Source organism: Leucopleurus acutus (assembly GCF_964270905.1).
Source record: "Leucopleurus acutus genome assembly, chromosome: 12".
NCBI lineage: Eukaryota > Metazoa > Chordata > Mammalia > Artiodactyla > Delphinidae > Leucopleurus > Leucopleurus acutus.
In genome coordinates this window covers 88,389,094-88,416,506 of record NC_139154.1, presented here as the reverse complement: position 1 = coordinate 88,416,506, position 27,413 = coordinate 88,389,094, and the positions used below count along the sequence as shown (strand labels likewise).

At 52.2% G+C, this 27,413-nt stretch overlaps 1 protein-coding gene across 1 annotated transcript; it reads right to left on the bottom strand.

Moving 5' to 3' along the window:
- ATP6V1B1 (ATPase H+ transporting V1 subunit B1) lies at positions 1-26,220 on the bottom strand (the record flags this gene model as incomplete). The annotated part of the gene is made up of 14 exons (XM_082851997.1): positions 1-164; positions 255-384; positions 582-686; positions 1,534-1,616; positions 1,856-2,006; positions 2,152-2,275; positions 3,255-3,352; positions 3,870-3,971; positions 4,910-5,049; positions 5,939-6,016; positions 6,608-6,701; positions 6,910-7,008; positions 19,469-19,524; positions 26,103-26,220. The coding sequence occupies 14 exons, from the start codon at positions 26,218-26,220 to the stop codon at positions 1-3; spliced, it is 1,542 nt and encodes a 513-aa protein (XP_082708123.1).
- Positions 26,221-27,413: the final 1,193 nt, after the last annotated feature.

The following is a 27,413-nucleotide window of genomic DNA, read 5'->3' as shown; positions in this document are numbered from 1 at the left end:
CTAAAGCGCCGTGTCGGGCTCGGGGTCCGGCGGCGCCCCCTCGCGGGAGTAGAATTCATCGATAATGTTCTGCGGGATGCGCTTCAGCATCTCCTTGGGGAAGATGCGCAACAGCTTCCACCCCAGGTCCAAAGACTCGAACACCGAGCGTTTCTCGTAGGGACCTAGGGACAGAGCAGGAGTGTTAAGGGTGTGTGCGCGTGTGGGTGTCGGACCAAGGGGGTTGCTGCCTGAACGTCCCCAACGCGCCTCACCCTGGTTGATGAAGTTCTTCTCAAATTTCTGCAGGAATTCCAGGTAGAGCAGGTCCTCGGAAAGGAGCGCCTCCTCCCCCACCACTGCCTTCATGGCCTGCACGTCCTTCCCGACGGCGTAGCAGGCATACTGGTGAAGGGGGGAGGGGTTCAGCGGTCACGGCAGGCTTACCGCGGGAGTCCCGTGTTCCCCCATGTGACTGTGCGGGGACCCCCAAAAGGGGAGGAATTTTTTTCTTCCAGGAGAAAAGTTCGTGGTCCAGCTAGGGCTCCAATCTCCAGCTTCTGAAACTAGCTTCCCCACCAGCCCTTGGGCTCTCTCCTTACCAGCTGGTTGGAGACATCGCCATGGTCCTTTCTCGTCATGCCCTCCCCAATGGCGGACTTCATCAGCCGCGAGAGGGAAGGGAGGACGTTGATGGGGGGGTAGATCTGGGCGGGGCGAAGAAGGCGTGTCAGAAGGCAGGGTCCAAACTTTCCCTTCTTTCCCACCTCTACTTGTCTTCCCTCCCCCTGTGGTTCTCAGCAGACTGGTCGTTATTCATCCCACAGAGAGGTCAGCTGGTCACACCCCGCCCTCTATCGCCCACAAATTCTAGGGCTTGGGTATACAGGTGTCTACATGTGCGCACCTAGACAGGAGAGTGGAGGGGGGAGATGACATGACATTAGTTCATGAAAGTCTCGCTATTTCAAAACTTCTGATTATTTGGACAAAAGCCAGGTAGAAACTTAATAGTTCATAGTTGCAAAGAAAAACTGCCAAACAAAGAGGAAAGAGTAAGGGGGTGGCCTAAGATGGGACAGACACATTTTCTAACCCTTTGGTACATTATTCACCACCTACTTGTGTCCGTTACCTATTGTTTTTGTTCACCAAAACAAATTACTAGAAAGGAAAGAGAAGTGATATTTATTTTGTATCTACGATCTGCTAGATGCTTTCTGTGGGCCAATTTATTTTATTTTATTCTCCACAATGCAACTGTGTGACATATATTATCATTCCCATTTTACAGATGAGGAAACCTAGGATCAGAGAGGTGAAATGATTTTCTCAAGGTCCCACATCCAGGTAGGCTGGATTCCACCCAGACGTGTCTTCTGTCTGGGAACCAAACAGTCTTCCTGGGGATTATCTCCTGTTAGCGGTTAGCCTTGTCTGGCCCCTCCTCATTCACAGGGAGATGAAGTACAGGGGGTGGTGGGACATTGGTTATTAGTCAGTGTACTTGGAGATGGTGGAGAGAGCAGGAAGTGGGTAAGGAGGGGACAGTACCTGTCTGTTATGAAGCTGTCTGTCCACGTAGATCTGTCCCTCTGTGATGAAGCCCGTCAGGTCTGGAATCGGGTGGGTGATGTCTGCAAGGAAAGGCACTGGTGTCAGTGTAGATCCAGGTCTCCACCCACTCAGGGCCATGTAGGTTCTATTCCCTCGTGGGAGTGGGTGATCGGGGGACGCAAGGAAGGGACAGTGTCTGCCCTGATGGAGGAACAGAGCTACTGTACACCTATATAAAGAAGCATGGGTCCTTTAAGTGTCTGGGTAGGATGGGAGGGCAAGAGGGCTGCAGAGGGTAGTGGGCAGGGAGGCGGCTCACCGTCATTGGGCATGGTGAGGATGGGGACCTGAGTGATGGACCCGCCCCGGCCCTCCACACGGCCTGCCCGCTCGTAGATGGTGGCCAGGTCTGTGTACATGTACCCAGGGAAGCCTCGGCGCCCGGGCACCTCCTCTCTGGCAGCTGAGACCTGCAATGTTCGTGGGCCTTGGGGTAAGAAAGGGGGCAAGAGGCTGACACAAGGAAGGGGAGTGGGGTCTCAGTGACCATGAGGAAAGGGGTGGGGACAGGCCTGCGTGGGCCAGCTCTGGGCACAGTGACTACAGCCACCTCACCTCCCGCAAGGCCTCTGCGTAGGAACTCATGTCCGTCAGTATGACCAGCACGTGCTTCTCACACTGGTAGGCAAGGAATTCAGCCGTGGTCAGTGCCAGGCGCGGGGTGATGATCCGCTCGATCCTGCAGATACGGCCAATGTTTAGAGAGCCTCGAGGCCCAGGCCTGTGCTCCATTTAGCCCCAGTGCTGAGTGGGTGGTGAACTGGGAAGCTGGTACAGTGCACAGCAGCAGAGGACTGGGTAAGATGAGCCCCAGGCCCCAGCCCCCAGATCCAGGCCATGGTTCCTGGGAGTGGGCCCTCAATCACATCCTGCTATTCAAGGTAGGAATGAGGACGGAGGCGGGGACAGGCAGGGAGCTGGGTGAGAGAGGGACGGGCAGGGCCAGGAGTGACTGATGAGGATGACAGTGTCCCTCGTCCCCCAGGACACCCGAGCTTGGGCATCTGGAGCACTCACACACTCTGTGTCCTCGGGGTCCTTTCCTGACTGTTCCCCTCACTATTCCTTGCTGGGCACGGGTCAGAGGCTGGCCTGCCCTGGCAGCCCCTTCCACTGGGGGCAGTCCAGGCACTCTCAGTCCCCGGGCTCTGTGCCTGCGGCGCTTTTCTCTGGTGACGTCATCTGGGCCTCCTGAACTCTGCTACCTGGTTTGAGTTCCTTCTGAGTACCTTCAGTTCCCAGGACAGTTTATTAGATTTTTTTTTTTCATCACCTAACCTACAGATTTAAACTCACATTTTCTCAACTTTTAAAATAGCAGTTTTTCTAAGCGAATGGTTTAGGGAAATGTCTCTTTAGTGGTGGCCTTGTGGAAGTGAATCTCGGATGAGGGGTCCTGACTTGGGATGGTGGCTAGACGCAGGTTGTGGGCAGGGCGGAGGGGTGACAGGTGGCAGGCGGGCTGTGGTCCAGCTCCCTGTCTCTCCGTGTGCTGTCCCTACCTCTTCCCCAGCCTTGGTGTCCCCATCTCCACAATGAGGGGCTGTTCTCCCAGCTCTGGCTGTAGTTCTGGGATGCCTGAGACCTGGTACTCTGGGTCTTGGAAGGGGACAGGGCCTGCTGCCTAAGGGCAGTATGGGTGCTAGGGGACGGCTCACGTGGGGTCGTTGGCCAAGTTCAGGAAGAGGCAGACATTGCCCATGGTACCGTTCTGCTCGAAGTCGGACTTGAAGAACCTGGCTGTCTCCATGTTCACCTGGACACACAGCAGGGAGGGCTGGAGGTGGGGACCAGGCTCCTTCCCTCTCTTCTCAGTAATGCCTATTGACTGACCTGCTAACGGTCACTGGGGTGAACCTGGGGCTTGAGAAGGCAGGGGCTGGGTTTGCTGCCCAGGCCGAGATAGGGTCTCATCAGAGCCCCAGAGAGAGCTTCAGACTTCAGGCTCGGCTCTGCTCAGTGCCACCCCTGCCCCTTCCCCTACCCGCTGCTTCCCTGCTAAACTCCCCGTCCCCGCCTTGGGCCCTCTAAGGGCCCCCGGGATCCCAGCTGTCCTGGGCTCATCTTATAGCTGCCGTGGCCTCTGGGCTTCTGTGGGGCACACACTGCCCGCTCCTCCAGTCATGCTCTTGCCTCTCTCACCAGACAGGCTCCGACTTTGACGGCTTCTCAAGAAGAAGGATAATGCCTCCCCCATAAGACTGGGTGTGCCAGGGCCCAAGGCTGCCCGCCCATAGCTTCCAGAACCTGCCAATTGGCCCAGCCCCTCTTACCCCCATGGCTGCAAAGACGATGGCAAAGTTGTCATCGTGGTAGTCCAGCACGGCCTTGGATTTCTTCACCAGCCCAGCCTGGCGGCAGATCTGGGCGGCGATCTGGGGATGGGAGGAAGGACAGCAGAACCAGAGCTCGAGTCAGCCCTCTGAGCACCACTGAGGAGCACGGACAGGGTAACTCCCAGCCCATCCTGCCGCCAAGGCCTTCGGTGGGAGGGACCCAAGGTCAGCAAGGAAGAAGGGCTGCCCTGGGTCCTACAGCCGCCCTCAGGGGAGGGCTGCCTTATTCTGTGGCACCTGAGGACCCAGGGTGCCTGTCATGAGGAGCAGCGTGGAAAAACAGTTCCAGAGAGCAAATGCCTACCACGGGTTAGGGGCAACGTGGCCCTTCAGAGTCCCCTCTGCCCCGCAGCCTGCTAGGGGTATCTCTGGGGTTTGCCGCAGGCCTGCAGCGTGTGGAGTTTCCAGTCGTCATGTCCAGGTCCAGGATGAGCGTGTGTGTAGGGGGAAGGCAGGGACACTTCTGCCGTCTAATCTCTCTGAGCATTTCGAGGGTGAGCCGGGGCGCATCCAGGCGTAGAGGAGTGGGGGTGGTCGGGGGGGATCCTCTAGAAACCTTGTCACACCAGCTACTCCGGAAGAAATGGGCTGTCCACTCTGGGTAGAGGGGGTAGGGCAGCAAACCTGCACAGGGAGGCTTCAGACGGCCGTGGGGCTGGCCCGAGGTGGGGTTCGCTCAGTGCAGGCAAGTAAAGACCATTGCAAGGACCAGTGGTAGAGCCGTGGGCTCAGCTGCACAGGACACTCAACACTGAGGCTACCCGTGGGCTCTCTCATGAGCCAGTGCGAGCCCCACTCACTCAGGATGGAGGCTTGGAGATCTGTCTGGGGGCCCTGAGTCCCTGAGCTGCCAGGAGACAGCTGCCGGAGACCCCAGCCTGCTCGGCACAGGAGGCCCCCCTCGCTGGCCCACCAGCCCCGGCCTCTGCTCCGTCCCTTCCCCTTGGTCGTGCCCACAGGCCCCTCGAAGTCCTCACCTCATTGTGGGGGAGCCCAGCTGCTGAGAAGATGGGAATCTTCTGGCCACGGGCAATGCTGTTCATGACGTCGATGGGTGAGATGCCCGTCTGAATCATCTCCTCCGGGTAGATGCGGTTGTGGGGGTTGATGGGCTGGCCTGGGAGACGGTGACCATGGACCCTGCTCAAGGGTTCAGGCCTTGCCTGCCCTCCCCCACCCCTGTCCCAGACTCCGGGGCAGCACTGTTTAAAAGAATTTTCTTCCATGATGGAAATGTGCTCTAACTGCGCTGCCCAAAACGTAGCCCTGGCCACGTGTGGCTATTGAGCATGCAAAATGTGGGGTTTTTTTAAAAATTAATTTATTTTATTTTTGGCTGTGTTGGGTCTTCCTTGCTGCAAGCGGGCTTCTCCTTGCAGTGACTTCTCTTGTCGCGGAGCACGGGCTCTAGGCGCGCGGGCTTCAGTAGTTGTGGCTCACGGGCTCTAGAGCGCAGGCTCAGTAGATGTGGCACATGGGCTTAGATGCTCCGCGGCATGTGGGATCTTCCCAGACCAGGGCTCGAACCCGTGTCCCCTGCATTGGCAGGCGGGTTCTTAACCACTGCGCCACCAGGGAAGTCCCACCATGTGGTTTTGAAATGAACTTTTATTTCATTTGAATTAGTCCGTATTTCAGTAGCCACAGTCCAGTGCTCCCTTGGACGGTGCCACCCAGGCACATTAGAAGTGGCAGGCAGGTGGATCCCAGAAGGCAGGAGAGTGAGGGTCTTGGGCACCTGGGGAACTTTGCACAATGATGCTAGCATTTTATAGGAATGGGACATGAAATGCAGCTGGCCCCAGACAGAGGGGCCTTTGCTGCTCTCGTATCTCACCTGACCTGCCTGTTAGTATGACCAGTCCTGGGGGTGAGCCCTGGGCAATGGCCCTGGCTTTCATCTGGGGCAGAATTTCCAAGGGCGAGGTGACAGAGGCAGTGACTGGGGTGGGGAAGGCAGTTGGGGGCTGGGTCCCGAGAGCTGTCCCGAGCCTCCAGCCACTTACCATTGATATCCAGGAAGTCCTCTGCCATGACCGCTGGTCCCTTGTCAATGGGTTTGCCAGAGCCATTGAAAACCCGACCTGGGAGTGGGTGAGAGGGGTTGAGTGGTGCTCAGGAACAGCCCTGGGTCTCTCACTGCCACCCACCCTCCACACCACCAGCTCTCACCCAGCCCTCGTGTCCCAATTGCCCCATGTCCCCCTCCCCTCAGCCCTTGGTTACCCCCAGGGAGCTGGCTGCAGTGACTGCCTCCTTGGGGGTCTTTCCTCCTCTCCTGGAAACCTTTACAGGCAAGGCCTTGGCCCAGGACAATGACTCTAATGGGGAGTTTTAGGGCTGGAAAGGGGACAGGGCCAGGTATGGCAGATCTTGGGAGAAAATTAGGGATGTGCAGTTCGTTTCAGCTTGACCCCAAATAGACAGCTACCTCCTCTGCCTCTAATTTACTGAAGCTGCCTTCCTCATGTATTGAGCACCTGCTGTATGTCAGGCCCTGAGCTGGGGTTGGGGGTCAAAGACAAGGTACAACCTCTGACCTTAAAGGGCTCCCAGGGGAGGCAGACTAGGTAAAGAGGCAATGACAGTGCGGTCTGCTAGGTAAGCACTTGGTCAGGGAAGCTGGGCTGGCTGGACAGAGGGACGCCCTCACCCTGCCCATCCCTACCCCTCACCCAGCATGTCCTCCGACACTGGAGTCCGTAGGATATCTCCTGTGAATTCGCAGGTGGTCTTCTGGGCATCGATCCCAGAGGTCCCTTCAAACACCTACAGGGTAAGAGGTTAGTTAGTCTAATAAGCGGTTTGCTGGGGAGAACAGGGCCTCCCATTCTAGGCTCACTTTGTGTCCAGCTCCGGGCAAAGCTCTCTCAGGGGAAATAGAATATTTTCTGCCTTTGGAGTTTATAAGATAGTGTGGAAACCTTGTGGATTCATTCATTTATTCAACCACCAACATCTTATTGACACCACTTACCTGAACGATTGCCTTGGTCCCAGCCACCTCAAGCACTTGCCCGTTCCTCTGAGTCCCATTGGGGAGGGTGAAGTTGACGATCTCAGCATACTGGGCAAACTGGCAGGAGGGGAGAGCACCCCAGAGTGTCAGTGAGACCAGAGGTGAAGTCCCTGTCTCCTCCCCAGACTTCCTTGACCCATTCTCAAGCTCCTTTCTCCCATCTTGTGCCCAGATACTCCTGGAAATGAACTTCAGAGACTTGTAAGTGGAAAGCTTAAATTCTGTTTGGGAGGCAGTATACCTGGGTGGGTAGGAGTACCGACTTCAGAGTTGGAAGACCAGGGTTAGAAATGAAGTTCTGACACTTAGAAGCTGTGTGACCTTGTGGATGTTACTTAATGTCTCTGAGCCTTACTTTCCTCATCTTTAAAATGGGAATAATACTAACACCTATTTCATAAGGCTGCTGTGGGGATGAAATATATGGAAAGTCATTAGCTGGTGCCGGGACCTTATAACCGCTCAATAAAATGTAGTAGCTGTTATGGCTGTTTAGGTCTCCTGACAGCACCATTGTTTCTGCCCCTGTGGACTAATGGTGAACACACTGGCAAAGTTCTCTCCTCGGCTCCCAGATGTCCCCATCTACCAGTGGCAATCTTTCCCTAGCCATGGGGCTGGGATCAATTCACATGTAGTCCTCACAGGCTTCAGGAAAAAAACGAATCAGGCAATCACTTTGCTTTTGGCTAAGACCAAGTGAAGTATTCATTCTTTTTTTTTTTTTTTTTTTTTTTTTTAGTATTCATTCTTATCAATGTAGAAAGCATCAGGCCAACATCTGGAATATATAAAGAAATCTTACAACTCAACAATAAAAAGACAAATACGCTATTTTAAAAATGGCAAAGGATCTAAATATACATTTCTCCAAAGAAGATATACATGTGCCCAATAAGCATGTAAATGATCAACTAATTAGTCACTAAAGAAACGCAAAGCCACACAATGAGACAGCACTTCACACTCATTAATATGATCGTAATAAAAAAGACAGATAATAACACGTGTTAAGGTTGTGGAGAAACTGGAACGTTCAGACACTGATGGTGTGAATGTAAAATTGTGTGGTCACTTTGGTAAATAATCTGGTGGTTTCTCAAAAGGTTAAATATAAAGTTACAATATGACCCAGCAATTCCACTCCCAGGTGTACACCCAAGAGAAATAGAAACACATGTCCACATAAAAACTTGCATATGAAGTCTCATAGCAGCATTATTCATAATAGGCAAAAAGTGAAAATAACCCAAACGTCCACAAACTGACAAATGGATAAACAAAAGGTGGGATATCCAGGCAGTGGAATATGTCAGCTTTAAAAAGGGATGAAGGGGACTTCCCTCCTGGTGCAGTGGTTAAGAATTCGCCTGCCAATGCAGGGGACATGGGTTTGAGCCCTGGTCTGGGAAGATTCCAGATGCCACGGAGCAACTCAGCCCATGCGCCACAACTACTGAGCCCGCGTACCACAACTACTGAAGCCTGCGCGCCTAGAGCCCATGCTCCGCAACAAGAGAAGCCACCGCAGTGAGAAATGAGAAGCCCGCGCACCGCAAGGAAGAGTAGCCCCCACTTGCCGTGACTAGAGAAAGCCCGCGTGCAACACAGCCAAAAATAAATAAATTAAAAAAAAATAAGGGATGAAGTACTGATCCGTACTACAACATGGATGAATCTTGAAAACATCATGCTAAGTGAGAGAAGCCAGAAACAACAGGCCACACAGTATATAATTCCATTGATATGAAACGTCCAGACTGGTCAAATCCACAAAACAAAAAGATTAGTGGTTGCTGGGGACTGGAGGAGGGAGGATTGGTGGTGACAGCTAACAGGTTCAGGGTTTCTTTTTGAGGTGATGAAAATGTTCTGGAATCAAGTAGTGGTGATGGTTGCACAACTCTGTGTATAGACTAAAACCCACTGAACTATACACTTGAAAAGAGTGAAGTTTATAGTATACACATTATAACTCAATTTTAAAAACCAATCAGGCTGTCCCTCCAGGAACCCAGGCAGCAAGTGGGTAGGTGGATGTCTGCCCCAAGGGAATCCCTGAGCTCCACTGTCTGTGTGTGCTTCAGGAACCAAGTTCTAGACGAGGCTATGAGCCAAGCCAAAGAAGCTGGGCTGGGAGAGCAGACGCTCCCAGCTGACACTGGTCCTCAGCTCTGGTCAGCACCAGGAGAGCTAAGCCCTCCACCTGCATCTTCTTCCCAGGGGAGGTCCTGGAGAGAATGCATGGCATCGCCCAGCCTCCCTCACCTTGCTGCCCATCCACCTGGCTTCCTTGATTCACTTCAGGGGTAAGTCATAATCTTAATCCAATAAGAATAAATGTAAAAAAGACTGCATTTCTCCCTGCAATGTTTCTAATATTCTGGGAAATTAAAGTACTCCTGTAAGTTATTCCTTGGACATTAGAAGAAATCAAAACTAAAATCACAGAAGAAACAGAAAATAATAAAAAGGATATCACTTCGAACACATCAGTGTTTTCTGATCATAATCAAAGTAAGTTAGAAATCAATAACAAAAGGATAGTTAGAAAAACTTCATACATTTGGAAATTTTGAAACGTTCTAAATATAGAAAAACTGGGACTTCCCTAGTGGTGCAGTGGTTAAGAATCTGCCTGCCAATGCAGGGTACATGGGTTCGAGCCCTGGTCTGGGAAGATCCCACATGCTGTGGAGCAACTAAGACCATGTGCCACAACTACTGAGCCCGCATGCCACAACTACTGAAGCCCGCGTGCCTAGAGCTTGTACTCCGCAACAAGAGAAGCCACTGCAGTGAGAAGCCCACGCGCCGCAAAGAAGAGTAGCTCCCACTTGCCGCGACTAGAGAAAGCCTGCGCACAGCAACGAAGACCCAATGAAGCCAAAAATAAATAAATAAATATAGAAAAACTTATAATCAGATTAGAAAACATTTAGCACTAAACAATAATGAGAAACTATTTTTCAACACACATATGATGCATTTAAAGCTTTAAATGCTTATATTAGAAAAGAAAAAAGGTAGAGGTAGTTTAAATGTATGCAACATGAAAAGTTAGAAAATAGAACAGCATTAAAATTCCAAATAAAATAAAAGAAATAATAAAAGGGCAGAGATCGTTAAAATAGAAACAAACATATAATAGAGATGATCAACAAAGCCAAACTGGTTCTTTGAAAAGACTAATAAAATAGACAAATCTCTGGCATCACTGACTAAAAGACATGAGTAAATAATTGTTGGAATAAAAAAAGTCAAAGCTAGCTATACTAATAATATTAAAAATAATTTTTAAATTATGAATAACTTTATGCAATATATTTCAGAACTTAGATGAATAAATTTCTTGAAAAATACAAATCAAACCAAATCCAATTAAAAACAAAATAGAAAGCCAGGGTAGTCCTATAATCTTCAAGATATTGGATAAATAACTTAAAATCTTTCCAGGAAGAAAACACCAGTCCCAGATAATTAGTGAGTTCTAACAATCAAGGAACAAATAATTTGAAACCTACTTAAGCTCTTCAAAAGACTGGAAGAAAAACTCCAGTCTTAATTAATTTTATGAGGCAAGGATAATCTTGATACAAAATAAGATAATAATGGGAAATTTATAGGCAATCTCAATCATGAACATAGATGCAAAAATACTAAGCAAATATTAGCAAACTAAATCCAGCAATGTACCAAAAAAGACCACAAGTTACAAACAAACCAAACAATAAAAGAAAAAATTCAAGAAATGAAGATAAACACATACACACAAAAGACCAAGTTGGGATTATTCCAGGAATTCAAGGTTAGTCTAACATTAGAAAATCTACTAATAAATTTATCTTATTAATGAATTAAAGGATTAAAAAACACGTTATCTCAACAAGTTTTACAAAAAGTTTAAAAAAAACTATGACTGAAAACAAAGAACAAAACTATTCTTTGAAAACAGAATAAAAGGGAAATTCTTTAACCCCAAAAAGTAGCCTCAGAAAACCTACAGAAAATATACTCAATGGTATAAAGTATAAAACAGTGTCTTTAAATTTAGGAGCAAAACAACACTGCCTGCTATCATCATTCCATTCAGCATCGTACTGGAGGAACTAACCAAAGTAATAAGATGAAGAGAAAACAGAGATTAGAAGAAAACAAAACTATACAATGGAAAACTCCCAAACCCCAAATCTAATCTAGTACCCCCCAAAAACTATAGACTAATTTCTCTTATAAATATAGATGCAGAAATTATAAATAAACTACTGGCCAGTCAAATCAAACAATGTATTAAATAAATAAACATGTATGACCGAATAGGGTTTATTCCAAGCATACAAGCTTAGATCAGTCAACCTCTGGGAAATTTTGAAACGGAGTCAACATTTCACAACATCATTTATAATAATAGGGAGTTTGTGAACCTAAAAGAAAAACCCTACAGGATTATGCAAATAGAAATCAAAAGGCTTTTGATATAATTCAGCAGCTGTTTGGAATGCAATTCTATGTAAAACAGGTATGGAAGGTAACTCCTTGAATACTAGACTATTTACCAAAACCAACATCAACATCCTTCTAAATGGTAAAATGCTAAGCCTATTTTCATTTCCAATAAAATCAGCTATGCACAGAGAGAGATGCCTGTATCACCGTTGTTACATAATGTTGTTTTGGAATTTTTGGTTTATACAATAAGACCAAAAAAAAGAAATTGAGAAGTATACCAATAAACATAAATAGAGAATGTTCTATTTTAAAAAAAGGTAATGAGGGAAGACCGTATTCTTCAGAAATGTTAAAGAAAGGCTGTAGAGGGCTTCCCTGGTGGTGCTGTGGTTGAGAATCTGCCTGCCAATGCAGGGGACACGGGTTCGAGCCCTGGTCCGGGAAGATCCCACTTGCTGTGGAGAAACTAAGCCCATGCACCACAACTACTGAGCCTGTGCTCTAGAGCCAATGCGCCACAACTACTGAGCCTGCGCTCTAGAGCCCGTGAGCCACAGCTACTGAGGCTGCGCGCCTAGAGCCTGTGCTCCACAACAGGAGCCACCGCAATGAGAAGCCCGTGCACCACAACAAAGAGTAGCCCCCGCTTACCACAACTAGAGAAGGCCCTCGCACAGAAACGAAGACCCAATACAGCAAAAATAAATAAATAAAAATTAATAAACTCCTACCCCCAACATCTTCAAAAAAAAAAAAATAGAAAGTTTCGAAAAAAAAAAAAACCTAAAAAAAAAAAAATTAAGCACACACACACACATACACTCAGAGCAGTGATAGAACAAATGGGTAGATGGATATTCCTTGTACTATTTTTATTTTTGCAACTTTTTATAAATTTGAAATTGTTTCAATAAAAAGTCAAATTAAAGTATACCAGTGGAAAAAGAGACATGATTCCCTTTATTTGCAGATGGTATTGTATATCTAAAAAACCCTAAGAGGATCTAGTTAAAAACGAAAACAAACAAAAACAACCCCATCCAGGATTAATAAGAGAATTTGGCTGTATACAAGATAAATATATAAAAATCAATCTCAGATTATTTTCCATTATGTTATTATAAGATATTGAGTGTAGTTCCCTGTGTCATAGAGTAAATCTTTGTTGCTTATCTATTTTATTTAAGTAGTTTGTACCTGTTAATCCCACACTCCTAATTTATCTCATAATCTGAAAAAATATATATATAGGGCTTCCCTGGTGGCGCAGCGGTTAAGAATCCACCTGCCAGTGCAGGGGACACTGATTCGAGCCTTGGTCCAGGAAGATCCCACATGCCGCGGAGCAACTAAGCCTGTGCGCTGCAACTACTGAGCCTGCACTCTAGAGCCCATGAGTCACAACTACTGAGCCCACGTGCCACAGCTACTGAGGCCCGTGCGCCTAGAGCCTGTGCTCCGCAACAAGAGAAGCCACCGCAATGAGAAGACCGCGCACCACAACAAAGAGTAGCCCCTGCTTACCGCACTAGAGAAAGCCTGCGTGCAGCAACGAAGACCCAATGCAGCCAAAAATAAATTTATTAAAATAAAAAAAGCTTCTCATTTAAAATATATATATATAAAAAACTGATTCACTTTGCTGTATACCTGAAACTAACATATTGTAAATCAACTATACTTCAATTAAGAAAAGTGTTCCCCCCAAAAGAATCACAGAATATTAAAACGTATCATTAAACAAAATGTATGCAAAAAGTGAAAAAAAACCAATCGCTATTTTTTTCTATTCCAGCAATAAACGGAAGAGGAAATGGAGAAAAATATTTCATCCACAATAGGGCCGAAACCCATAAAATATCTGGAAATAAATTTAACAAGCAAGGTACAAGAAAATAATAAACTCTTAACTGAAGGACAGAAAACAAGCCCTGAACAAATGGAGAGCACTAGTGCTTTCCAAGACAGAATGACTTACTATCACAAAAATATAAATCCTTTTCAAAAATATATAAATTCAATGCTTTCCTAATGGATTCTTTCTCCTGGAACTTGATAAAATGATCTTAAAATTCATGTAAATGTCTGAGAATATCCAAAAACAGTTATGGAAAAGATCAGGGGTGGAGGACTTGCCTTGTCAGATAATGGAAACGTGCTCTAAAGCTACTGAGGTCAAGTGGTCAGTGTTGGGGTGAGGCAGATGAACGGAGATGTTGGAAGGCTAGAGTCCAGAAACAGATCCCAGATTTTAGGAGACTATTAGAGAACAAATGTGGCATATAAGTTCATAGGGAAAAAGAATTTATTGTACAAATGGTGCTAATACACTGGGTATCTATCCCTATCATAAACACAAACGCATTCCAGGCATATAAAAATTTAAATATAAAACTAAAACAAAATACCAGAAGCTTTTCTTCTTTCCTTTTTTATGGAATAATCCAGTTAAAAGCTGGGTAAGAGAGACATGTTTAAGCAAGATAAGAAATCCAGAAGCCATAAACAAAAAAATAGAAATCTTTGATAATATAAATATTTGAAATTTCTGTATGGCAAAGATACCATAAACAAAGGTGAACAATAAACCAAGCAAAACGTACAACTCAGTGTGTAGGAAACGGTCACAGAGGAGGAAGTGCGATCTCAACTGATAAAAAGGTACTCAGCTCCGCTAGTCATCAGGGAAATGCAAATAAAAGCAAGATGGGACTAGTCTTAACCATTAGGCAAAATTACTGGAGAGCACATATTCAGTGCTGGCAAGGATGCTGGGAAGTGGGTCCTCTCATGCATGGCTGGTTGGAATATGAATTACCACAACCTTGCTGGGCAAGCAATTTTGCTCCAAATTGTCAATATCTATTTAAAAATAAATAAGAACTTTGAACCAGCAGTTCCATTTGGGGGGAATCTAACCTGTAGCAATAAGGGCACCAGTATAAAAGGGATATATATTGCTATACTGTTTGTAATAGCAAAACCTGGAAACATGTTGATTGTCTATCAAAAATGGAATACATCACGGTACATCCATGCCACAGTATGTCCAAACCATAGTCGCTATCAAAAAGAATGAGTAAAATGTGTATCTACTGACATGGAGGAAAATACTCGATACATTTTAAGAGACTAACACCAACGTAAACATCTAACTTGCTTATATTTGCCCATATACAGCAGGATCTTTACATTGGTTATCACACGAGGGTGGGAATAAAGAGGTTAGGGGCAAATAGTTAACTTTGTGTCTTTTATTTCACTAGTTACAAAAAGCATGTTTTGCGTGTGCGTGTAATTAAAATGTAAAAAAAAAAAAGGGGGGGTTGGGGGAATTCCCTGGCGGTCCAGGGGTTAAGACTCCGCGCTCTCTCTGCAGGGGGCCGGGGTTCCAGGCCTGGCGGGGAACTAAGATCCGGCAAGCAGCGCAGTGCGGCCAAAAAAAAAAAAAGGGCGGGGGGAGTAGGGGAACATGTTCAAGTACAGTGACGTCGTTGTCACCATCACGACTATCATTATATCCCCTGCTGTCCACACACCAGTGACCTTCAGGGCCAGCGAAGAGGGGTGGATGGCTCCATTCCCCTAAGCGGTGTGAGTAGGGTGGGGTCCTCCCCCCAGGGCTCCCTGCGACCGGAGGTTGAACCTGAGACAGGAGGATTCCCAGCTCTGACAGTCACTGAGAGAAGCTCTGGCTTGGGGATGCCAGGAAAGCGATCTTGTTCCCTCCCAAACCACCGTCAGGCCCCACGGAATGGGGTCACTGGGGGAGGGGGCGAGCCCCAAGAGGAGTGCTGAGGTCCGCAGAGGGGCTGATGCCGGACAGCCTTTGGCTTCATAACCACAAGAGGGAGCCCAAGAGCAAGGACTGCGAGGCCCCGGGAAACAAGTTAAATACAAGTCCTGGCTCCAACCCCTCTTCCGGTCTCTGTGGGCCTGTGTCTCTCTCTCTCCCTGAAATGGCCACTGGCCTCATTTTCTAGGGCGCAGATGGTGGGCTGCTAACCTCAGGAGGAAAAATGCTCGACAGAACACCAGCCTGAGCGGGCCCCAAAGCAATTAGGCAGTGGGCCCAATGAAAAACAGGCAGCAGGCTGATAAAAATCGATCCTTTGGGAACTTCCCTGGTGGTCCAGTGGGTAAGACTCCACGCTCTGGGAACTAGATCCCACATGCGTGCCGCAACTAAAGATCCCGCAAGCCGCAACTAAGACCCGGCACATTCAAAATAAATATATTTTTTAAATTCTCTATTACGTTAAAAAAAAAAGCGATCGTTGGTATGTGGATTTGTGCGGGTGATGGAGAGGGGAGAAGAGGTGGCACACTGTGTGTCCCTGAAAGATGAAATATCACAGAAAGTGAACTTTAAGCAGCAGAGAGGTTACAGCCAGATAGGAGGAAGAACTCTCAGAACCATGGAGCCCAAGCATGGAGGGTGTTATCTGGAATCCTTAGGAAGAGAATGCCAGTTATTTGTTTGGGGGGAAGGGTGGGTTTAGCCACTTAGAGCAGTGTGTGCAGCGGGAGAATTCCAATGTGCAGCAGTGAGCTTTTATTTATACCCCGTTTCCCAGCCGCAGACCTGATTCTCTCAGCTCTCATCGTTGGTTACTAAGAGAATTGCAGGGAGTGTGGACGATTCAGTGCAGCCCACCTCCTCTGCTGGAGATTCAACCGAGTTCCCAACCAGACAGGGGTCAGGCACAGGGGTGCTGTCGCATCCACTCAGGAGCCTGGGAAGTTCTTAGCAAGCCTGGCAGGACTTGGACAGGGCGGGCAGCCTCCAAGGCTTCTCCCCATGACAACGCCCAGGGCAGTTCGGGAACTCCTCTTTGGAAATTGTTTTTGGAGCTGATGCGCACACTTTTTTTTTTTTTTTTTGGTTCGCTGGCCTCTCACTGTTGTGGCCTCTCCCGTTGCGGAGCACAGGCTCTGGACGCGCAGGCTCAAAGGCCATGGCTCACGGGCCTAGCCGCTCCGTGGCATGAGGGATCTTCCCGGACTGGGGCAAGAACCCGTGTCCCCTTGCATCGGCAGGCGGACTCTCAACCACTGCGCCACCAGGGAAGCCCTGCACACACTTTTGAAAGTTTTTCCCTGAAGAGTTTGGGAGCAGCCACAGACATTTGGAACCTAGTCTGGTGGGTAATGTGAATCTCAAACAAGGGCCGGTTTGAATCACAGAATATAGCAGGCGGAAGATCCTCTAGAACAGCGGTTCCGAGGGTGATGCGGCCCTCCCGGCAGCATTAGCCACCGGGACCTTGTCAGGAATGCACATTATTGGGCCTCAACCCAGGCTGCTACCTGAAGAGGTTTTCATACAATTTCAAGGCCCTGATTACCTGTCTAAGAACTTTGGATCTATGCAAAATTCTTCCCCCCAATATTTTTCCATTTGAGAAGGATGGAAGCAGAAAGCGTTATTGCCTGTGTGATTCAATTCGGGCAGAAGGTGGCGCTACAGAGACAGAATTGTGGCAGTTTTGCCCAAGCAACTCTAGAACAAGGCGTGTGGGACAGCGGAGAGGGGTGCATAAAGGTGCCTTCTCCATCTCCTGCACTTATGAGACTGTCAGCTTCTGATTCCTTTCCTTCCTTCTGCAAGCCCAGGATTTTCTGGGTGTCTCCCTCACCCAGTTACTCTGTTCTACACGAGTTACCGATGTGTCCAGTAATCACAGAACCATAGCCTGGGAATCTATCTCCAGTTTCCTAGTCCAGCCCCACCTTACAGCTGGAAAATGGATGTCTGCATAGGTACTGACTCTCCATAGAGTCCTATATAGACTGACAGGGAGTGTGGCAGAGGTGGGCAAAGGCGCAGGAGATTGACCAACTGTTTATTTAATGAGGCATATTAGCATTTCCGCATTCCAGGCAGGGCTCTCGCTAGCTGTTCTCAAGGAGGAATAATAACAATACATTTAACTGATTTGATCCTCACCACAATTCTATTGTCTTTTTTTTTTTTTTTTTTTGGCCTTGCTGCAGGGCATACGGGATCTTAGTTCCCCAACCAGGGATCAAACCCATGCCCCCTGCAGTGGAAATGCAGAGTCTTAACCACTGGACGACCAAAGGAAGTCCCCTATTGTCTTTTAATGGATGAGGAAACCAGGATTTACAATCCTAGACGGATGGTTCTCAGATTTCAGGCAGCATCAGATCACCTGGAGGGCTGTGAAAACAAACTTGTGGGCCCTCAGAGTTTCTGATGCTGTCAGCCTGGGGTAGAGCCCGAGAATCTGTAGTTCTCACAAGTTCCCAGGTGGTGCTGATGCTGCTGATCTAGAATTGATGGGTAGTTAATAGAAAGGGTGGGATGGATCTGGGATTAAAGTTCAAGAAGTCTGAATCACACGATCTGGTTCCAGTGCGCATGCAGACCAACTCCGCCATACTTCTTCCCAGGGCGTCCCTGACACTAATGGGCCCAACTGTGATGTCTCCATGAGCTTGGAATCTGTTTTCCAGAAATGAGTGGCTCTGATCTCTTTAATAGAGTTGGCTCAGATTTTGACAGGCCCATACTTATTCATGCTCTTATTCATTCATTCATTCACTCACCCTTCCTTTGAACAAACTGAGCCCCCATGATGGGCTAGGTGTTCAGTAAAAGTGCACCGTGGGGCTCTGGGAGCTTAGGATTGACAAACACCATCCAAGTCCAACAGGAGGGCACATTGTGGTGGGCGGAGAGGGGCAGGGAGAAGACATGGGGCCAGGTGGTGACCAAATGCCTCGAAGGATGCTGCCAGCAAGACAATACACAAAGCTGAGAGCAGGGACAGGCTCACCGCTTCCAGGAGAAGGTGAGTCAGAAGAAGGGACCAGGGGGACAGGCAGTGGAGAAGGCAGAGTATGCGCAAAGGCCCAGAGACATCAAATGGCAGCTTCACACAGAGACAGTGTGGGTTTCTAAGTGGGGAAGGGAGAGTGATGAGATGTGGAGAGGTATGCAGGACCCTTAAAGGACAGAGGGCCTGTAAGGTGAAGCCATGGGGAGACCTAGTGAGGTTGGAGCAGCAGAGGGAAGGGGTCAGGGCTGCATGGCTGCAGGGTAGAGGATGGGAGGGCGCTAGGCTGGGGCCCCTGAGGCCATGGCCATGATAAGGGTGTGGTGGGTGGGAGATTGCCGACAGAACATGGGCCAGGAAGGGAGGAATCAACGTGGCACCCAGATTTCCAGTTTGGGGTTGGGTGGCGTGGGGTGGGAGACAGGGGCGGAACTGGTTGGGGGGGAAGCAGAGTGATCGGGTAGCTTTGCAGAGCTCTTCACGCCTCGAGAATCCCCAACCCCGGGACTCAGAATACTGCCAGTGTCTGCCATGGTCCTACGTTCCCTGAGGACACCAAGTGGCCCGCACCCCACCTCCTCCGTGAGGCCCGCCTCACTTCCCTCAAGCTCAGGCTGCTGGCTCCCGGGCGGAGACAGTCCAAGACCTTTGAAAGCCTCAAGCTCTGGAGAGTCAGCTGGTATCCATCTGCCTGCCGCCTCCTCCTCTTCCTTTTAAAAGAAGACCCGTGAGGGCTTCCCTGGTGGCGCAGTGGCTGAGAGTCCGCCTGCCGATGCAGAGGACACGGGTTCGTGCCCCGGTCCAGGAAGATCCCACATGCCACGGAGCGGCTGGGCCGTGGGCCATGGCCGCTGAGTCTGCGCGTCAGGGGCCTGTGCTCCGCAACGGGAGAGGCCACAGCAGTGAGAGGCCCCAGTACCACAAAAAAAAAAAAAAAAAAAAGAAGACCCATGAAAGGCAGGTGGGAGGGTCCTGCCTTCCGGGGAAGCTGGACACAGCCACTCTACTGATGAAAGAGGCACGATAGCTGCAATGCCCCTGTTCATTGCTGGTAGGAGCAGGTCTCTTAAGGCCCACAGCGGGGCCCACAGAAAAGGCAGGAAGAGAAAACCTCGGGTGGCCAGGGAGGGAGAATGTGGAAGTGGGTGTCTGGGGATCTGGAGCATGGGGGCCACCGAGGGGCAGGGCAATTTAGAAGAGATCAGTACAGGGGCCGGGAGTACTGGGATTTGGCCGTGGTGCCTGGGAAGAGACAGAAGTCTTACCTTCACCTGGTCCAGCACCACCAGGGGCCCATTGACGCTGCACACGGTCCTGTAGGCTGGGGGAGGGGTGGGGGGGTGAGGGTCTCACACCGACACCCGGAGAGACAGACACACACACATAAGCATCCTCCACCTTCCCTCGCTCTAAGCACCACCCCCTCCCCTCTCTGGAGCCTGGGCCGTCAGGGTCATTAGCTGTGACAGGGCCAGCCACCATTGCTGTAAGGGTCATGCCCCTGCCCGCAGGGCCCCCGCTGCCTCGGACACCTGCAGGAGGCTGGGGGAGGGCCAGGGCAAGGGCAGAGGCCCCTCGAGTCCTTCCCTCCCACACCCCCAGCCATCAGAGGCCTTTCTCATCTCTGGCTATTTCCCGTCTGGCCTCGGCCCCCACTTACCCACTACTCCCTCCTCTCTGACCCACAGCATTTTCCAAAAGCTAGAGATGTGATGAGAGCTGCCCTCCCGGCACCTCAGCAGGGCCACACTTCTCTCCATCACCCCACACTGACTGGGCACTCGTGTGTGTGTGTGTGTGTGTGTGTGTGTGTGTGTGTGTGTTGGGGGTGCAGGCATCAGTGAGAAAAGTCAGCCAGGGCCCTGCGCTGCCACGAGGCCGGGCTCACTGGGCGCCTGTGGGAGCAGGGAGAGAGCAGAGCCACAAAAAAGGAGGATGAAGCAGATTGGCCCGTCCTGACGGCTGGAGAGAGCCACAGATGGGGATGTGAGCGCGGCTTACAGGGAGGGATTGGCTTAGACATCAGGAAATACTTCCCAGCTCCAGTGCTGGGGACCCCAGTAGGAGAAGCACAGACTGGCAGACAGGAAGCTTTCTTTGGTTCTGTGAGGCGCTAGCTGAGGGGCCCTGGGTCCTTCCATCACCCATGACCCCGGGACATGGTAGCCTTTCTCCAGGGTCCTTTTGAAGTGCCAGTGGGACAACTGGGGTGAAGGGACCTGGCAGGGCAGGATGGTCAGGGGTGACTGTGAGGTCGCTGGGTCACTCCCAGGCTGGAAGGGCCTCCGACAGGAGAGCGGTGCAGCCCTCCTCTCAACAGGCCAGGAGAATGGGGCTCAGAGGAGTGGAAAGTCCACCCAGGGACACAGACCCCTGTGGCAGAGCAGGGGCAGGGCCCCCCTCGTGCTTCCTATCACACCACATGGGCTCCCACCTGCCCTCATGATTTTAGCAGGCCTGCCGCCCAGCTGCTCCCACCAGGCGAAGATAAGCGGGGCTCAGTGGTCAACCCCTTATTTTTGTCAGATCGAAGTTCCTTTCCTGGGGACTTAGTCTAGGAAGACCGGCTGGGCAAGGTGATCCTTGCACAGATGTTTTCTATGTTCTCCCGAACTTAAGGACTATTAGGAAAACTCAAGAAAGCTAAGTTCTTCTCAGACTTGGGCCCAGAGCTGGGGCACTCCCCTCTCCTTCCTGCCCTCAAGCTACCAGCCCCCACGTGCACCTGAGCCACTCTCTTGTCCTTTTCCCACGGAGGTGGTGTCCCATCTTCCATCTAAGCCAGCCCCTCCCCGGCACTGGGAACCAGGCCCTAGAGAAGGCTGAGCACTAGGGGGACCCGCCAGCGTTCCTTCTCTCTGTGGCCTTCTCATCAAGGAAGTTCTGGTATTTTCCATCTTAAAATCACACCCTCCACCCCAATCCTTGTCCAGCGACGATCACAGCCCGGCTCCACTGCCCTCTCCACCTGCCACCCACACCTCACCTTCCAGTCTGGCTTTGCCCCTGGAAGGGACCAGGGCCTGGATGCACTCTCTCCTGCAGGTTCCTGGAGGCCCCGCCCTGCCCCGCCCCTCCACCCCTCTGGCTACTCCTCAGCCTATTTCCTTACCTTTGAATGCTGAGACCTCAAGGCTGGGACCTGGTTCTTGACATCTCACTCCTGCCCTGCAAGCTCTGCTTTCCTCCTCCCTCCTCCCGTCCTATCTTCAAGCCTGCCTCTCAGATGCCTTCACAATACTGGGCTAGGCAAATAAAGGAGGCAGATGAAAGATGGAGCCTACAGTTTAAAAGGGGATAAAGATGAAACAATTGCCAACTGGTCTGAAGGGAAAGAGCAGGGTGGGCGGGAATGGGCTTGAACACCAGGCTTGGAGCTCACGGAGGAGGCGCCTTGCAGGAAGGGCCATTTGAGCTGAGGCTCCAGGGTCAAGTGCAGTCATCCAGGCAGCACCCAGACAGCTGGGCAAAGGGCACATCTGGCAGAGATAAGGAGGCCTAGGGGCCCAGAGAAAGAACTTGGGGCCTTTGGGGAACAGTGTTCACTGCTGGATTCCACCTCTTAGAAGAGTGTGGGCCTATGATGGACACTCAGTAAATACTTGTTGGGTGAATTATGGAAGGTGTCACCTTGTCCCACCAGCCCATTCCCGTATATCCCACATCAGGACCTATGTGTTCCCCCTGCATATACACACACACCTTCCCATCCCCAAACCAAACGAGGATCCTGTCGCCTACTCTGGCTCCTGCCACCCCTGGGAAGGTAGAATGGAAGGGATGATAAAGTGAATACACAGGCTAAAGGGGCTGTAGGCACAGGAAGACCCCAGCCTCTGGAGGTTTAGGGCAGAGGCCAGCGCATCCACCTGCCCACCAAGAAAATCACCAAACAGCCCTTCCTGCCCAGGGGGCATTTTGATCAAACCCTCTGGGTTACTAGGACTGTGTGAAATAGAGAGGAGCCAGGGAGCCCAGCAGAGGGAGGGTGGAGGATTGTGAGAACAGGGGAAGGAGCACGGGGCAGGGAGACCTGCGTTTTCAATAGCCCTGGGGAAGAGCTGGCATCTTACTGGCCCTGTGGAGAAAATACCAAGACAGCTCTAAAGTACCAACAACTCTACCCGCCAAGGGGAGGAGCGGTGAAGGTCACAGGCACAAGGAGGGGAGCGATCTGGACGTGGGGGGGGCCACTCCAGCTCCCAAGGAGGGGCTGGTCTGCGGGGAGCCCAGGCAAAGTGCATGCCTGCAGCAGAGCGGGGTGCTCGGCACTTCTCAATTCTATGCAGCATGAGGTCTCTAAGTCCCCACCTCATCACACCAGCCTCATCCATAAGCTGCCTTCCCAGGATTCCCGAGGACACGGTGGTTCTGGGCTCTAGTTGCTGGGTGGATATATCGCTCCATAGCCTGGACCTTTCATCGCAGATAATCCACTGACGTGGCCATTTCGGTTCAGTGTCTGGCTATTGCCTTCCTTTGTCCGAGGCCTCGCCCTTGACTGACTACGGCAGCTCACTGGGCCCTTCCCCTCTGAAGTCCCACAGCTGCCACCCAAGTGGGTGCCCTGCTCTCCAGCTTGTCCGGTACTGGAGACAGATCGTGTCCGTCCCTTCAGACCAGGGTGTCTCCTCTGTAGGACTAGACAGTATCTTTTCTTAGAGGCAGTCTGGTTTGGACACGGCCAAGGTGGTGGCTGAGCAACAAAGGTGTCCTTGACCGGAAGCCAGGTCTTTTGTCTGCACCCACCCCCAGCTCTGATGGTGTCCGTCGCATGGAGTGGCAAACTGAGGCCCAGGAGGTCGGCGGATTTCTCCTAGGGCCCACCACAAGTCAGGACAGTAGCCTGTGGCACTCGAGGCCTAGGGCCCTACCCCAGCCCGGGGCACGTCCCTGACCCTGGAGGTGGTGCTGGAGGCAAGGGCTGGACGAGAAGACCCCTGAAGGGCACGGACACGTTGCAGACACTCCCTCCAGCTGCTCTGCCCACCCCCTCTCCATTGTCCTAGCTGACACTTCGGGTTGCTCTTCGGGCTGCGGGCCCCTTCTGCTCCCACCTCCCCACCGCCTTCCCCGGCAAAGGCTCAGCGGGGCTCCGCTAATTAGGGCCGGCTCAGCCACACCTGCAGCGTCCTGGGAGCCAGCAGAGGCGGGCGTCCATGCGTGAGGCCGGGGGGCGGGGCGGAGCGGATCAGGCCCTGCACCTCCTCCCAGATCCCCGCTGGAGGGATTAGGGGAGGGAGGGCAGGGGCGGAGGGTTCTTAGAATCGGCCCAAGACCCTGACGGTGGAACTCTCTCCGTGTAACCTCCCTTGCCTTTCTGTTGAGGAAACCAAGGCAGCCAGTGGTTTGGCACTCAGGGCCCTGGGCCATCGGACCGGGCTCCAGCCCTCCAGCCAGACTGCCAGCCCGTCCGTCCTAACCTCTGCTCCTGCGGGGCGCCCCGACCCCTCGCCCCACCCCTTCTGCCCCACACACCCGGCTAGAGCTCCTGCCGCCTCCTCTCCGTGGAGCACAGCTCCAGCTCTGAGGAAGGCAGAGGGGTCCCTTCCTTCCCAGGGTGGATACTGCTGGGGTCCCTCCCCATCCTGATTCTACCCACCCCCCTTTCTGCCCTATTCCCTCCCTCAGCCACTGCAGAGAAGTCACCTTTAATGCCTCTGGCCTGTTTAGTCCACCTCCTCCTCCAGGAAGTCTTCCCCTGGACCCATGCCCATGGCCAAGCGAGCTCTGGGGCTGGGAGTCAGCTGCCCCGTCCCCTGGCCCTCTGGTCCCCCAGCTCTCCTCCTAGGCTCCTTCTGCCTCTACACAAAGTTCTGCCTGGAAGTGCTTAGAGTCCCCTGGTGGGGCAGGAGGGCACAGAGGGGCACAGGAGTCCACCTGCCCAGGCCCCCGAGGAGGAAGGGAGGTGTTGGAGAAAGCTGCAGGTGCAGACGCACGCTGAGGAGTCCAGCCTCCCTCGTGCGGGGTGTGCCGGCCGGCCCCAGCGTGGACCTGTGAGGACAGGACGCTGGTGTGCAGCGAAAGCACAGGAGCGGCCTCTGTCTTCATAGCAACGCCTTTAACGCGGCACTGGGCGAGGGGCTCACCTCGCGCTCACCCGTGACTCTGGGTGGGCTGTTGGGTGTGAACACAGTTGCCTGGCTGGGGGCCGCATGGTGCCAACGGCGGGGGGGACACTGCTGTTCCTGCTTCCAGCCGGGGTCAAACCTCCTGGGCCTTTGCCCTAGTGCCAGGGCTTGTGTACTATCAATAAGAGGCCGGCTGGGAGGGGATCCCGGGTAAGGTTGCACCCTGGGAGGGCACATTCCAGGGAAGAGGAAAGCCGAGTTGTAGGTCCAGACCTCAGACCCCACCCCCCACTCAGCACCCAGGCGGCTCTCCCGTTCTCACAGGGGGAGGGGAAGACGGGGGAGGAGCCTGCGGCGGTGGCCTGGACAAAGGTCAGCCGACTCTACTCAGGTCTCCAGGCCCGGGCTCTGGACCCCGGGGGGGCACAGTCACTGCATATTTCTGGGCCTTGGTGACCCCGGCTTTGCAGTCGGGGAGGATCTGGACCTTGGTCCTCCCCGGGCCCGCGGGGCCTTCTTGATAAATCCGACCCCACTCGCTGTCAGTTTTTCCTTAGCTGGAGTGTTCCGCACCCCGCGGTGCCTGCCTCGGGCCTCAGGTGGTGGCCCACCCAGCCGAGGCGCTGCTCCCCCCGAGCCCTGGGCCTGGCCGTTCTGCTCCTGCTTTGCTCTCCGTGGTGTGGCCCCGCCGCACACGCAGCTCTCAGCTGCCTCTCCAGACACTCCCCCTGCCCCGATGGGGCTGGCTGGCTGCAGAGGGAGGGGTGGCCGTGCTAGGCCAGCTTCTCCCCATACACACCCTCTTGGGAGCCTCTGGCTCTGCTTAGCTGGTGCCGGCCAGGCCGGTTTACTCCAGTGAACGGGGCTTCTGAGAATTCAACAATTCACCACACCAGGGAATGTGACCTTGGACAAGGAAATATGGCCGGAGCAGGGGTGCTCACTTTGGTCCTGGGGACTTCCAGGGTTTTCTGCCCCAGACACCCGGACTCGGCCCACCCCTGCAGGACGGGCACTCGAGCCACACCCACAGATGCCCCCACGGAAGCCCGCAAGGGTCCACTCCAGTGCCCGTGGTTCCCACACCCCTACCCCCGGATGCCAGGCATGTGCCCTTCTCCTAGCTGCTCACACAGACATGTGACATCATCTGACCACACACTCATCCATGTTCTCCCCGTGAGCACGCATGCTTGCACACACACCCCCACCCTGAGCGTACAAGCACACACAGTCTCACACATTTCCTTTCTGATCACACACACACTGTCACATACATATTCACACACGTATGTCATCACCCAAGTGAAGGTGGGGGCACACGCCCACCCAGGCACCCCCCTGGTTCCACACCCAGGCACCCTCCCCCAGAATGCACACATGACGTGACACACACGGTGTCAGGTGTTCCCCATCCTGAGAACGCACACATACTCTGCGTTGCCACATACATCCCCCAGGGACACTTGATTATACAACTCCTCGCACTGAGTATTCTGGTGTACACATGCACACACGCCAAACACACATATGCACACAAGAGTGCACACACACACACACTCTTGGGGGCAGTTGGGAGCTCTCTGTGGACTTGGGGTCTCAGTGCAATATCACTGATGACAGGAAGGTTCCTGCAGCTACTCCCCTGCCCTTTCTTCCGGGGTACCCTGGGCTGGGGACCCCCATCCCCCTACCCGCATCACTCCGCAGGACCGAAAGCCCCTTAGGTCTCCCCAGGTCTCGGGTCCTCCGCTTTCCCTGAGGCTAAGAAGGAGGACCTGCAGACCCAGCAGCCCGCCCGACCTCACCCACTGGGGGTCATACTCACTGACACGGGGGTGGGTGATGTAGTTTCGGGTGACCGCCTGCATGTGCTCTCTGGTGGCACCCAGGTTGGAGCCACTGCTGGGGACCCCCCCGGGGCTACTGTCTACCTTTGCGGCCATGGTGGGGTGGAGGGCTGGGAGCTGAGTGCCTGAGCCTCCAATACTTCTGGCCCAGCTGGAGCTGGAGAGAGCCGGCCGGCCTCCCCCTGCGGCCACCCCTCCCTTCCACCCTCCTCTCCTCCCCGGGGGTTGACTGTAAACACGGAAACCTGGCGCTTTGGCTCTGAGCTCTTCCAGATCTGGGAGGTGCCCTAGGCCACCTGGGAGTGGGAGGCTGGGGGAGGGGCAGAGGGGTAGGGCAGGCTTCTCCCACCTCTGTCTGTTCCTCCATTCCCACCCCCGGCCCCGCAGCCGGTGTGAAGTCAGCCCTTCCGCCGGAACCTCAGGTCCTCTGACAGCCCCATGCCCCTCACATCTCCTGCTGGGCTCCCTCCCACACCCTGCTTCCGGCAGGCTGCCATCTCCTCAGGTCTTCTCACTGTCCTCCCAACCTGCTCTCACCCTGCCCTCCTTGCCCTGACCACATCTGGGTACCTCTTCCCCCACAAAATTCCATCATCATCTTTTTTCGCACATCTATAGAGGATCATTCTTGGGCCAGCTTCAGTGCCACCTCCTACAGGAAGCCTTCCCTGGATCCTCCAGCACCCTGGATTCACCACACATCTGATCTCTTTCCTATGTCCTGCCTTTTGGGGAGTTCTCTCATTGCCGCCACTTGGCTGTGAGCCCCCACGAGCTCAGCCTGTGCTGTTCCATCAGACTTGGGTCTCCTTAAGCCTTTCTGTCTCATAATATTGAGGGCTCCCTGAGAACCAGGGCATGTCTCTCTCCGTTGATCACAGGACCCCGTCTCACCTTATATTTCACCTCCAGGGTCCCAGACAGCAGGTCTGCCCTGACATTTTCAACCCAAGGTAGAAAGTACAAATAGAGGATCCCTCTTCATGCCTGGTGGCTAAAGAAGTTGTCCCCTGGGCCGTGGGGCACGCACAGGTCTGTTGGGCAAGGCATCGTGGGCACCGGTGTTTGGCTGCTCCGGTGACCTACGTGTCTCCTTGCAGACTCAGGATCTCCCAGCATCTCTAAGGACCTCCCCAAACTACACTGCCCCACAGCACAGCTGTCTGGGGCTCCCTGTCTCCCAGCACCCACTCCTGGGTAACTCAGGGCAGCCAACTTGAAACCAAACATGCTTCCCAGAGCAGACTGGGGCTGAAGGTGCTTGCCTTTTCTTCCTTCAGAGTCAAAAT